Here is a 13,664-nt window from a genome sequence, read left to right as displayed (position 1 = left end):
GGTGACCCCACCCCCTTTTGGGTCTGCACTGCGCGTGCGCCTCCCCTGCTCACGGGCTAGACTATTAAAGTTGCCGCGAACCCCCTCGGAATTAAAAGGGCCCGCTGCCTTCCTGAAGTTGGTTAGTTGTGGACAGCACTTTGTCATGGGACCTGTGCGGTTGGGAATGTTGCTTTTCATTTTGACTGCGTACGTCCCAGCTTGGGCTGGGACGCCGAAGGATGAGGACCATGACACAGATCGCTTGCCCAGCAAATGCGAAGGTATTTGAAGGAAGTAGCCCCTTTTTGCATCTCTCTGCCCCACCTCCTTTGTTTGGGCCGGACCTAATGGATCGTGATGGGTGGGTCATTCAATCTCCTTGAAGACCTGAGGAAGGTTCTGGTGGAGTAAGGCGGCATTGAATGGGATCAAGGGAGGGAACCTAATAGTGCTACCCCAAAACTATGGCACTACAGTTCCCATGAGACATCCTGAGAGAGCCCGCTTTTTCTGGCTGGCTCGGGCCCCAATGGTTTGTGGGAATTGTAGTCCAGGGACTATCTGCGCGGGACCACCCACTCTACTGAGCATCTTCAGCGTGTGTGTGTTTTCCCCATTCCACTAGACCTAAATCTGGAGATCCTGCAGGGGCGGGGTGCGAGACTCAACTTTTGGGCATTCTCTGCACTACCTCGGCAGAGCCACTCCCAAATTACAGGTCCCGAACTCTCCTGAGGGGGTTTGAGATGAGTAAATCAGCCCTTGAAGCTCATAAATGAAAGAGGAAGCCACACAACTGGGAGAGGTTCCCCATACATGTGAGGCTTTCCAAAGGGTGTGTGTGTACTGTATGGATTTTACAGTGAGCAGCATCTTCTGTGACTTCGTTAAATGTGGGGCCCAGCTGGGAGAGGGCACTTCAGAGCTGGCCGTTGAGTGTTCTGGTTTCCCAGTTTGTTGCCTTCCTGACTTTAATTTCTTCCCTGGATTCTTTTTCTTTTGAAAAATATATATATCTTTATTGATTTCAGAGTAAGGGAGGGAGAGGGAGAGAGAGATAGAAACATCAATGATAAGAGAGTCATTGATTGGCTGTCTCCTGCACGCCCCCCACTGGGGATCGAGCCCAAAACCAGGGCATATGCCCTGACCAGAAATCCAACTGTGATCTGCTGGATCATAGGTTGATGCTCAACTGCTGAGCCATGTCGGCAGGGTTGGATTCTTTTTCTTTTAACCTGCATTTCAATATCACTGTTCCTCAAGACTTGGACCTAATCTCTACTCTCCTTTCCCTTGTGCCCCCACTCTTCTGTCTGTTTTTCTAAACACAGACCCAATCTTGTTAGTCCTTGTTTTACCACCAGTGCAGGCCTCCTGCAGTGATCAAATACAGCCAAAATTGTTTTTAGGGCAGAGCATATGTCTGTTTGTTTTATGATGCCCCCCCCTTCTTTCATTTCCATAACCCAACTCCCATCCCCAAAGTGCCCATGCTGAAGTCACACTGAACTCAGCAGCCAGTGAGCCTACCTTATCCTTTCACACCTGTTTTTCCTGTTGCCTGGAATAACCCTCTCCCTTCTGTATGTGGTTCTCCAAGATCCAGTTTAAATGTCACCTCCTTTGGAAGTCTTCTTTTTGTCACCTCCCACTGTATTGTAAGCCCTTGGAGGAAAAGAGAGTACCTGTGTCTCCCAGGTCTTAGAGTAGTACCTGGCACATTTTAGGCACTTTTGTTACTTGCCCCTGTGTTTAGTTCACTTGGCATTTCTGTATAGGCCACTCCCTTTCTTGGGACCTATAAAGTGCCAGGTCACATGCTAGGTGCTGGAAAGACAGTGGTAGAACAGATGCAATGCTCACCCTTAAGGAAATCCCAGGCTAGCAGGAAGGCAATACTTAACCATTGAGTGAATTTTGCATTTCCTAATGAGATTAAGTCTCTTGGTCTTAACCCCTAGTGTAGGATCCATCACACCATACTGCCATCTTTTTTTTTGTCCCCAACTACATTGGCAATGTTTCATGGATGGGGATGGTGGATCTTATTGCTCTCTATTGCTCTTGTGCATCCAGAAGGAGCTCAATAACTGCAGAACAACAGCAAAGACTTATACACTGCTCACTATGTGCAGGCACTATTCTAAGGGCTTTACATGGATTGATTTTTTTTAATCCTCACCACACCCCTAAGAGGAGGTACTATTATTATCTCCATTTTAGAGGCGAAGAAACCAAGGTACAGCAGGATTGTTACACAGCTAGTAAGTGGCTGAGTCAGGATTATAAACCAGGCTGCCTCCAGAGTCTGCACTTGTAACCATCATGGCTCTGCTGCTTTTGCTCATCTGCAGAATGAGTTGCTGGTGTGTTTGTTTGTCTCTCACGCCCCTTTGGACATCTAGTGTGCAAGCTGCTAAGCCTGGAGCTACAGGAAAAGCTGAGTCGTACTGGCCGATCTCGAGAGGTGCTGGAGCTGGGGCAGGTGCTAGACACGGGCAAGAGAAAGAGACACATCCCTTACAGCGTTTCGTGAGTCCTTCTTGGTGCTCCTCCACCTTTCAACCCCCAAAGGAGCCCTGGGAGCTTGTATAATATTTAGGGAGTCTTTGTTTCCCCTTTCCCCACAGAGAGACAAGGCTAGAAGAGGCCTTGGAGAATTTATGTGAGCAGATCCTGGATTACAGTGTTCATGCTGAGCGCAAGGGCTCACTGAGATATGCCAAGGTGAGACTCTTCCCCAAGGCAGGATCCCACTTCTCAGACCTATATCCTCTGGGGCCTACCTTCTTCAGCTCTTGAGTGTCCCCTCCTCATCTTTAGACTCCCTCATTTCACCCTCATGGAACTCACCCCTCAGACTGCAGTGGTTAACAAAGCTGATATGGTAGAAAGGGGAAGGAAGAAGTGGGGTAGTGGGCTGGGCTGATTCCAGATTCCCATCTCTCAGGGGCAGAGTCAGACCATGGCAACGCTGAAAGGCCTGGTGCAGAAGGGGGTGAAAGTGGATCTGGGGATCCCTCTGGAGCTGTGGGACGAGCCCAGCGTGGAGGTCACATTCCTCAAGAAGCAGGTAGGATAGAATACAGCCCAGGGAGGTGAGAAGGGAACCTGAAAGGGGAGCTAGATCTTAGGGAGGTCAACCTCTGAGCAGGGAGAAGGGGGCAGAGTGAGGACTGTCATTGATTGATGTAGCCAGGAGCATATCAAGAAGTAATAATGGAGGCTAATAATATGCATTACCAATTACTAAGTACTAACTATGTGCAAATTTGGGGCCACATACATTTCAGCTGCTGCCTTATTTTTACTCTCACAACAACCTAATTACCATTTCCCACCTTATAGGCAAGGAGCTGAGACTTAGAGTTTAATAACCTACTTGGTAGAGTTTGTGTTAATGTTTGTTGATTGAATGAGGATCACACATCTAGTAAGCCAAGTTTAACCTCCTGGATACCTGCTTCTCCAAGGTGGGTTGGGGAGACAGGTAGTAAAGAGCAAAGAGGAAGGTTTCCAAAGCTCAACAGAGCAGATATGCTTCTGACCCTTCCACTTGACCAGTGTGAGAAAATGCTGGAGGAGTTTGAAGAAGTCGTGGAAGACTGGTACTTCCACCATCAGGAGCAGCCCCTGCAACATTTTCTTTGTGAAGGTCATGTGCTCCCAGCTGCTGAAACTGGTAAGTGTGTGGGCTGGCCCCTTTCCTGCCAGGCCACAACATCCTGTACCCCCACGACCAATATCTAATTTGTTTTCTATCACCCAACTTAGCATGTCTACAGGAAACTTGGACTGGAAAGGAAATCACAGATGGGCAAGAGAAGACAGAAGAGGAGGAGCAAGATCAAGAGGAAGAGGAGAAGGAAAAGGAAGAAGAGATGATTAGCACACCAGGCCGCCCCAAGCATGACCCAGAAGATCTTTGACCCTTGCTTTTGAGCCCCCAGGAAGGGTAGGGGTCATGGAGAAGAACACTTTGAAGTCTGAGCTCTCCCTGCCCCACAGCTTTAAGGGTGTATGTGTGTATATGTGTGAGTGACCCACCCCAGAGCTTGTAGTTGTTCTCTGCCGTCTGGTCTCAGGAAGGATCCTGATGGTACAGCATGGCATAGCTATGGGGAGAAAGGTGTGAGCAGTAGGTGGAAGCCCTGCCCCAACAGATGAGCCCTCTGCCTGCCATCTAGCCCCCTTAATTGTATGTGTGTGTGGAGACAATATTGAAGGCTTTCCCCCTTTAAATATCTCTGTTACTCCCAATCCCACCCAGAGGTCAGCAGTGGCAAAGGAGTTGTGGGCCTTGGGAAGCTCACTTTGCCTTTTTCAGACCCTTACAAGGAAGAAGCCAGGACCTTCTCTGCGACTTATATACACCGCCTGGGTCCAGGCTACATGCCAGCAAACTGAAGAGGGGACACGGGATGGGGTTGATAAATTTAGGCGGGGTACTTGGTCCGCTTCATATTAATCTAACCGATGGCCACCACATAATTTCACAGGTCTCAAGTTTTCTATATCGTGAGTTTAAAAAAAAAAGTATCAGCTGTGATCAAAGTTTCAAGCAACTGCCATGCACACATCATAGCCGGCTGATGTGGCAGCGCCCCGCCCAGGGAATAGGGCCGTTGGCTGCCGTCCTGTCAGGAGCTAATGGTGCTTTGTAATGTTCCAGCCCTAGGAGGTTGGCAGGGATACCCGGGCTGAGGACAGTATTGAGACTTGGATTTGTGCAGCCCGTGCTCACGCACGCCGGGGAAGCGCCGGGATTAAATTCCGAGCGCGGCTCCCCTCGGCCGCCATACTTGGGCTTATGGGAGCTCGCAGTGGACAAAATCCTTCGCGTCTTTCCGATTTCCGTTCTTTCCTCAGAATGAGGCAAGACCTAAGAGGCGTGGAACTGGGCCCAAGGTAAAGCGCGGCTTAGGTTATTGTGAGGGAACTAAAAAGGACATCTTGGGAGGGTGATGAGTGAGGACCTACTACGCAAGAGTTGCAAGGCGGGGGCCGAAGACTGAAGGACCCGCGGCTTCAAGTGGAAGAAAAGGTTGGGCGATACCATCTTCGGAAGGGGGTGGAGGGCGACACCACTGTGAGAGTGAGGGGGTGGCAAAGAACTGAGACTTGGAGGTGCCACTTAGTGGAGGATCGGGCGCGTTGGGGACGTGAGGGGACTGGACAGTGATCCATAGTTCCCCTTTCTTCCTCTGGCCATGAGCAGTGCAGTGCGGACCGAGCCTCTGCCCGGAGAACCCCCTCTGCGGGTGCCTGGCGACCCGTACTCGGTGGTGGTTCTGCTGCAGGGCTACGCGGAGCCCGAGGGGGTTGGCGGCGCAGTGCGCGCTGATGGCTCCGTGACCCTCATACTGCCCCGGGCCTGGGGCCCGGCCTCCAGCCCCCGAGAGCCCCCACCTGAGGGCGGCGAGGCGAAGACCGCCCTGGAAGAGGCAGCCCGTGGCCCCATCCTCGTGGACACCGGAGGTCCCTGGGCTCGGGAGATGCTCCTGGGGGCCTTGGCGGGGCAGGGTGTGGCCCCTGTAGACGTGACTCTGGTGGTGGGGACCCACGGACACTCAGATCATATCGGGAACCTCGGGCTGTTTCCAGGAGCGGCTCTGTTGGTCTCGCATGACTTCTGCCTCCCCGGGGGCCTCTACCTCCCCCACGGGCTGGGGGAGGAGAGGCCCCTGTGGCTGGGGCCCGGGCTCGAGGTGTGGGCCACCCCTGGCCATGGGGGCCAGCGGGACGTGAGCGTGGTGGTGGCGGGCACGGCCATGGGCACCGTAATGGTGGTGGGCGATGTGTTTGAACGCGATGGGGACGGGGACTCGTGGCAGGCCTTGAGTGAAGACCCGGTGGCTCAGGAACGGAGCCGGAAGAGGGTCCTAGGCACTGCAGATGTGGTCGTGCCTGGTCACGGAGCTCCCTTCCGGGTGGTCAGGAAAACCTGGAATCTAGAGACAAAGGATCCAGGGAACAGCCGGCAAGGTCCCGTGGGAAACATGGATCAGACAATGCACCGATAAGCCCTGGGAGAGACAGGACTCCTGTCAGGGAAGCCCTCCCACCCAACCATCCAGCCAAGAAACTGACATCTAGATACGGAGAGGACCCAGTCAGCCAGAGTCCGAGGAGTCCGAGCGGTCACTTCCAGCCCTTCCAGAAGGCTGGTTTTCCAGCGAGGACAGAGTGTTTCTGCCACTGCTGTCACCAATATCACTATTTTTGCAACCAAACTAGGACCAAGGATGGATCAGCTGTGTGCCACCTCTGGGGGCTTCCTTAGTAAAGTGGGAGAATGTTCTTGGGAGAGTTGTCCCAAATAAAAATAGGAAAGTACATTGAAAATCATACTGCCTTAATGTAAATGTGAAGCATTAATATGTGTGACAGTCATGCAAATGTAATCAACAGCAAACGGGGATACCTTTTGGTCAATTGTTTATTTCTCATGAGATGCAGGTTACTGAGAGAAGGTGCAGGGCACAGAAGTAACACCACAATCATATGACTTTAATTCATTCATTAATTTTATTCAGTGAATAGTTATTTAACTCCTGCTTTGTCTCAAGTACCGGGATACAACAGTGGGCAAGTTAGACAAACTCCCTGGCCCTTATGGATATTATTCTATAGAGACAGACAAGTAAACAACAACAACAATAATAGTAGTAAACCAAATAGCTACAGGTTGTGGTTAGTGATATGAAAAAAAACAGGCTGAGAAGGGGATAAAGTGCTGGGGTGAGAGGGTGGTTAGGGAAAGCCTCTGAGGAGATAATGTTTGATCAGAGAACTGAATGAGGAGAAAGCTGGCCATAGGAGGATCTGGAAGAGGAGCATTCCAGTCCCTGGGACAGCAGATATAAAAGCCCTGAGGTAGGACAGCTTTACCTGCTTGAACAGCAAGAATCCATTGTTGGAAGAGTGGCAATAAATGAAGCTGCAGAGTTACGCAGGACCATTATGCAGGGCCCTGTAGACCATGGTGGCAGGTTTGGATTTTTACTGAGGTTGAAGCCTTTGCCTTTTGAGTAGGCCAATGACCTACTCAATGGTCTCATTTATGTTTTAAAACAATCACTCTTGTTCTGAATGGAGAAGGGGTTGGAGTGGAGCAAGAATTGAATTGGCTGTGGCTGGGAAGCTATTGCAGTCTTCCAGGTGAGAGAAGTTGATGACACCTGGCCCGTATTCCAGAAGTCCTATTATGGCTGTGGTCCTCTTCACAACTGTCCCGTTCCCCATGCCCTCTATCCACACAGCTCTAGGAACGGCAGAGTGCTTAGGTGTGGCAGATGAAGGAGAGGAGAAAGTCCACCTTGTGGATGATGAGCCTCCCTGGGTGGATGCTGTTGGGCAGGGCGAGGCTGGAGGTAATTTCCCAGGCATCCACAAAGGCCACACAGAGGTCAGCAAAGGCAACTCAGAGGAGCTGGTTCACCTCGAGAGTCAACCAGTCACTGCCATACATGGACTTATAGCAGTGTTGACCAACTTGATGACCACAAGAGTGCAACCACAGCTGCCCCGATCCCTATCAGTCATCAGATAAAGATGGACACAGAGAAGGTGGTAAAGTAGACCCAGCACTACCACGGTGTGGGGGCCCCTGGCCAGGTTCTGGACCATGGAGAACAGAGAGGCCACTGGTGTGCAAAGGGTGTGTAGGGGCCAGCTGTGGGCCTGCCAATGCAGCACTATGCCCTGAGTGGTCTCCATAGCCATCAGGAGCCTGGTCTGATATGTGGCATGTAGGTAGATCCACTGATTTCAGGGCTGTGGGGAGGACAAGAGAGGGAAATTGGTTTATTTAGAGCTATGTACTCCTACCTTGTATAAGCATAAATTCCAATCCTGACTCACTTTCCAGAACATAGGTATTCTGCTTATTACTCAAGCCTGGTTGTTCAGGGACAACACATCTCTTTGGCCACACTGATTGTCTCTAGGATGGACAGGTCACCTAACCTAGTCCAGTCTTGGTAATCTTAGGGTTTTTGCTAGGGCTAGTGGAAGAGAGTCTAGTTTTTTTCCTACAAGACTGACATCTTGTAGGGTGGATCATCTTGCTGCTTGTCCAGACAGCTCACTGCTGCTGGGGCCACCAAATGGAGACTGAGAATGAAGCTAAACAGTAGGGGCCGAAGTGAGCAGTTAAGAGAAACAGACCTGATGACAAGTTTGAGCACTGAAAGTCAAACCCACTGCCTAACTCATCATTCACCTGGGCTGGCTAATCAACTCCTTTCCTGCCTAAGCTTCTTTGACTGTTTTCAGTTGCTTGCAGCAAGAGGAGTTCTGAATTGATAAAAACACTGGTGGAAATGATTTATTAGAGGCAGTGAGGATGGTGTGGAGAGAGGGTTGATAACAGGGAAAGCAGTGCTTAAAATATTAGGAAGTTGGGCCCAGAGTGTACTCTTAGAAGTTTCTTTCAAGCTTGCTTTTTGTGAAAACTCTCAGGAACACTTGACCTATATGATTAGATTCTTCTACTCATAAAAACTCAGTGGCTCCACATTACCTGCAGAATAACCCAAACTTTCTCTCCTGATTCTTTCCAAGTCAAAGTCTGCTCCAGTTTGGCTGGACTGCCTACTTCCTTCCAGACAAGCCCGCAACCCCTTTTTCTCCTGCAGGACTTTGATTCTGTTCTCTCCCTGCTGTCTTCCCTGTCTTCTCCACTATCCAGGCTCAGCTCAGCTCATCTACAGAAACTTTCCCTGATTTTCCCAACCCTACTTTAAACTCTTGTAATGCAGTCTCTGTATTTTTCACTTAGCATTCGGTATGCCTGGCTTTGGTCATTTTTCTGGAAATGTCCTCTCTCCATTGTTCCCGGTAAAAGCAGAAACTATGCAAGACACTTCTCTGAATGTGCCAGAGCTCAGTGTTTTTCTATAAGTGCCATTAAATAAATACATGCTATTTTTCTGATCTACCTGGGTATCTGTTACCTGTTGCCCAGCTCTGACTCCTTGTCCAGGATTTAGGTGTCTGTCCCTGCCCATCCTCTGAGAAGTTCCAGCATCATGTCCACTTATGCAAACAAAGGGGTATCTCTCAAAGCCCTCCCTAATCACCTCTTTCTTTATGAGGCTTCAGGTGTCCTGTTGTCTCCTGTCACGGCCACTCACGGCAGTGACACTCAGATACTCTTCACTGCCATACGATGGAGTCCATCATGTGGATGACATGGCCAGCTAGGCAACCCAGGATGCAGAAGGAACAGCTGGAATAGGACACCAAGGTGTTTCATATCTCAGTGGTAGACGCCAGAGAGTTTGGTGGCCAGAAGCCCAGGGTGATATGGGGGTCAAGGGAAGAAGAAAAATATAACAGGCTAACTAGTAAAAAGCTAACATTTTTTGAGTGTTTACTCTGTGCCACGTGCGTGAACTATAACCATCCTCTTAAAATAGATAGGGAAATTAAATGAAGTGAGTTCATAAATGTTAGTACAAGCATGTGAATGAAGGCGTCTAGACTCCAATGGCCATCCCTTAACTACTCTAGGGAGAGGCTAATCCCAGCTATGGACATAACCCTCTAGGTCAGCTAGCCCTCTACTCCAGACCATTCCAGATGGACTCACTCAAGCTGCTCCTTCTCTTGGCTGCTATCTGGCTCTGGATCAGAGAAAGGCCCTGAAGGAGAGCATTGCTTGTCACATTACTGGAGAGACAAATGACTGTGATAAGAATGAAGACATGCTGAGGACTAAAAGCTTGAGTTTAGGTAGGAGATTATTCATAATTTTAAATGTGTCTATTTTCAAAAAGGATTCCAAGTGGCTACTATAGATATATGTATATAATACAGTATAATTAACATAAAGATTAAAAAGAAGTTAGAAACCAGGTAGAAGGTGAAGATAATTTTATCAGGAACTTGAAAATTTTATCAGGATACTTCCAGATACTGAACACTGTTTTGGCTCTAAACTTCCTAGCAACAAACACACACACACACACACACACACACACACACACACACACACACACTGGGTTTTGTATTTTTTCTTTTGTAGTAATAGAAAACAAGAGCTTGTTTGGAGAGATATTTTTTTCTTGAGTTTACATTCTATAAGGCTCAAGGAGGGCATGAAAACTCAGACAAAAGCATAATGACTGGAAACAACCAGACAGTTATGAATAGGCTTTAAAAATCATCTAAAGAATGAGTGAATTCGCTTTTATTGTACAACAAACCACCCCAAAAAGTAGTGGCTTAAAGCCATGAACAAAGATTATTTCTTACAATTCTGTGGTTCATCTGGAAATGATCCAGGATGGCCTCATCTCCCATCACGGTGCCTCAGCTGGAATTGGTGGGATGGCTGGGCTTCTCTCTACGTGGTTTCTCAATCTACAATAGCTAGCTTTGGCTTGTTCATATGGTGGCAGAGGGATTCCCAGTGCTAGGGCAGAAGCTGCAAGGCCACTTGCAATTGAGGTCTAGGTTCAGAGATTGCACAATATTGCTTATATCACCTTCAAAGCAAGTCATAAGGCAAGTCCAGATTCAGGGATGAGAAAATACCCTCCACCTCTTGATAGAAGAAGTTACAAAGAATTTGTGGCCATTTGTTGTTGTAATCTACTACGATGGGTGTGTGCATGAATTGGTAATGCTAAAAGTTGTCATTTTCAGTGTTTGGTAAGTCCTTTTATACTGCCATTCCTGGAAGCAGCTGCTAATCACACCACACCATTCCCTCCTCACTCCCAGAAGGGGGCAGCACTTACAGAGAAAGCAAAGACCATCATCCAGCTATCTCTGCTTCAGGACGCCTTACCTGAGAACTCCACAGCACTTGCACCCAGACTCACCTCCAGAAATGGAGCAGTCCCTTGCCCACCCCTACCAGACATTTCCTTTATATCCTTGCTGATTCCTTTTCATAAGTTTCCTTTTACTGTCTCACTCAGTCTGGCTTCCACTCTAACCACTCCACTAAAATGGTTCTGGGTGACATTGCTCATGAATGTCATAATCAACAAATCCAAAAGACACTTAGTGCTCATTTTACTTTACCATCCAGAAACACTTGATTTTCCCTTTCCTTTCCTTTCCTTTCCTTTCCTTTCCTTTCCTTTCCTTTCCTTTCCTTTCCTTTCCTTTCCTTTCCTTTCCTTTCCTTTCCTTTCCTTTCCTTTCCTTTCCTTTCCTTTCCTTTCCTTTCCTTTCCTTTCCTTTCCTTCTTTTCTTTTCTCTTTCTTGTGTGTTCTTCTCTTCTCTTCTCTTCTCTTCTCTTCTCTTCTCTTCTCTTCTCTTCTCTTCTCTTCTCTTCTCTTCTCTTCTCTTCTCTTCTTCTCTTCTCTCTTTCCTTCTTTTTTTCCTTCTTTCTCTTTTCTCTTCTCTTTTCTTTCTTTTCTTTAAATATCTTTATTGATTTCAGAGAGAGGAAGGGAGAGGGAGAGAGAGAGAGAGAAACATCAATGATGAGAGAGTTGTCATTGATCGGCTCCCTCCTGCGCGCTTGCCCCCTCCCCACTGGGGATCGAGCCCCTAACTTGGACATGTGCCCTGACTGGGAATTGAACCTCAGTCTCCTGGATCCTAGGTCGATGCTCAACCGCTGAGCCATGCCCAGCTGGGCGATATTCATTTCTTGAAATTTGCAATCCACACCCTCTTCCTTGGATTTCTTGACCACACACTGCTCTGTTCTTCCCTTAATGTCTACTTCCCTCCCAGTCCCCTTTAAGGGCTCCTCTTTCTCCTCATGCTCCTTAAACAGTCTAAACAATTTTTTTGTGACAAATATTCATTGGTCATGAGAACATTTCAAAAATAAAGGTGCACCCTGGCCAGTGTGGCTAAGCTGGTTGAGTGTCGTTCGGTGCAACGAAAGGTCGCTGGTTGGATTCCAGGTCAGGGTACATGCCCAGGTTGTGGGTTTGGTCCCCAGTCGGGGTGCATACTGGGGGCAACTGATAGATGTTTCTCTCTTTCCCTCTCCCTTCCTCTCTGTCTAAAATCAAGAGAAAATTAGAAAATAAATATATAAAAATAAAAGGTACAAAGAACAATAATGCAACAAACACCTGTGTCCTCAGCACCCAGTTTAAGGAAGATACACTGCCATTGCTTTGAAGTCTCCTTGTTTTTCTCTAATCCCATTCTTTTCCTGGCCTTTCAAAGGCAACCACTATTTTGAATGGGGTGTTTAACATTTCCTTGACATTTTTTGTAGTGTTACCATAATTGCATTACTACACAAGGATTGTTTTTGTATGTTCTTGAACTTCATATAAATAAATCATATTGTAAATACTCTTCTACAGCTTGCTTTTTTTCACTCAATATTATGATCCTGAGATTTATTCATATATTGCAGGTAGCTGTAATTCATTTTCCCATGTATAGTAATCAATTTTATGGAAAACCACATAATGTTGGGAAAACTGAATGTCCACATGCAAAAGAATGAAATTGGGCCCTTACCGTAAACCATACACAAAAATTAATTCAAAATGAATTAAAGGCTTTAAAACCATAAAACTCCTAAAAGAAAACATAGGGACAAAGCCCTCTGACATTGATCTTGGTCATGATTTTTTGGATATGACACCAAAAGCAAAGGCAATAAAAGCAAACATAAATAAATGGAATTACATCAAACCAAAAAGTTTCTGCATAGCAAGTCAGAATGAAGACGTAATGTATGAAATGGCAGAAAGTACTTGCAAACCATATATCCGATAAGCATTTAATATTCAAAAAAATATAAGGAACTCATACAATTCAATAGCAAAAAAGCCAAAAAACCCAATTTAAAAATTGGCAAGTAATGTGAATAGACATTTTTCCAAAGAAGGCATACAAATGGCTAACAGATATATGAAAAGATGCTCAACATCACTAATAATCAGGAAAATGTAAATCAAAACCACAATGATCTATCACTTCACACCTACTAGGATGCCTTTTATCAAAAAGACAAGAGATAACAGGTGCTCACAAGGGTGTGGAGAAAAGAGAATCCTTGCACATTGTTAGTGGGAAAGTAAATTGGTACAGCCGTTACGGAAAACAGTATGGAGGTTCCTCAAAAAATAAAAATAGGACTACCATATGATTCAATAATCCCACTTCTGGGAATATATCCAAAGGAATTGAAATCAGTATCTCAAGAGATAACTGCACTCTGATGCTCACTGCAGCATTATGCAGAATATCCAAGGTATGGAAACAACCTAGGTGTCTACTGATATATAAATGGCTAAATAAAATATATGTGTCTGTACATACATATAAACACACACAGGAATATTACTCAGTCTTAAAAAAGAAAATCCTTCCATTTGTGACAACATGGATGGTACTTTTTTTTTTTTAAACCAAGGATAAATCTATATTGACATATCATAATTACCCAAAGACTATAGTTTGCCCTAAGGTTCACTCTTGGTGTTGTGCATTCTATTGGTTTGGACAAATGTATAATGATATATATCCATTATAATATCATATGAAGTATTTGCACTGCCCTAAAAATCCTCTGTGCTCTGCCTATTCATGTCTGTTCACCGCCACCCCTTCCCTCTGGCAACCAGTAATCTTTTTATTGTCTCCATTGTATTGCCTTTTCCAGAATGTTATACAGTTGGAATAAAATAGTATATAGCCTTCTCATTGTTGTTTTAATTTGCATTTCCCTGATGACATATGAT

At 46.6% G+C, this 13,664-nt stretch overlaps 2 protein-coding genes across 3 annotated transcripts; both read left to right on the top strand.

Moving 5' to 3' along the window:
- The first annotated feature begins 26 nt into the window (after positions 1–26).
- Positions 27–6,333, top strand: CNPY4 (canopy FGF signaling regulator 4). Of its 2 annotated transcripts, XM_081131453.1 has the most exons (6): positions 27–263; positions 2,391–2,517; positions 2,616–2,712; positions 2,936–3,058; positions 3,550–3,667; positions 3,760–6,333. In XM_081131453.1, the coding sequence occupies exons 1-6, from the start codon at positions 146–148 to the stop codon at positions 3,912–3,914; spliced, it is 738 nt and encodes a 245-aa protein (XP_080987579.1). In that variant the 5' UTR covers positions 27–145; the 3' UTR covers positions 3,915–6,333. The 2 variants fall into 2 exon arrangements, with proteins under 2 accessions (XP_080987579.1, XP_080987580.1); XM_081131454.1 differs by lacking the exon at positions 2,936–3,058 and having other exon boundaries at positions 63–263; positions 3,760–4,527.
- MBLAC1 (metallo-beta-lactamase domain containing 1) lies at positions 5,196–6,333 on the top strand (the record flags this gene model as incomplete). Its single annotated transcript, XM_081131452.1, has 1 exon — positions 5,196–6,333. One exon carries the CDS (start codon positions 5,196–5,198, stop codon positions 6,006–6,008), a length of 813 nt encoding a protein of 270 aa, XP_080987578.1. The 3' UTR covers positions 6,009–6,333.
- Positions 6,334–13,664: the final 7,331 nt, after the last annotated feature.

Source organism: Miniopterus schreibersii, assembly GCF_964146895.1.
Source record: "Miniopterus schreibersii genome assembly, chromosome: 3".
NCBI classification, from domain to species: domain Eukaryota; kingdom Metazoa; phylum Chordata; class Mammalia; order Chiroptera; family Miniopteridae; genus Miniopterus; species Miniopterus schreibersii.
Note: the sequence above shows the minus strand (reverse complement) of the source record. Positions and strands in the feature narration are given on the sequence as shown.

Coding starts and splice junctions, on each gene's coding strand:
- CNPY4 (XM_081131453.1), top strand. CDS start 146: ATGGGACCTGTGCGGTTGGGAATGTTGCTTTTCATTTTGACTGCGTAC. Junction 2,518..2,615: donor CACATCCCTTACAGCGTTTC/GTGAGTCCTTCT, acceptor CTTTCCCCACAG/AGAGACAAGGCTAGAAGAGG. Junction 3,668..3,759: donor GCTCCCAGCTGCTGAAACTG/GTAAGTGTGTGG, acceptor CACCCAACTTAG/CATGTCTACAGGAAACTTGG.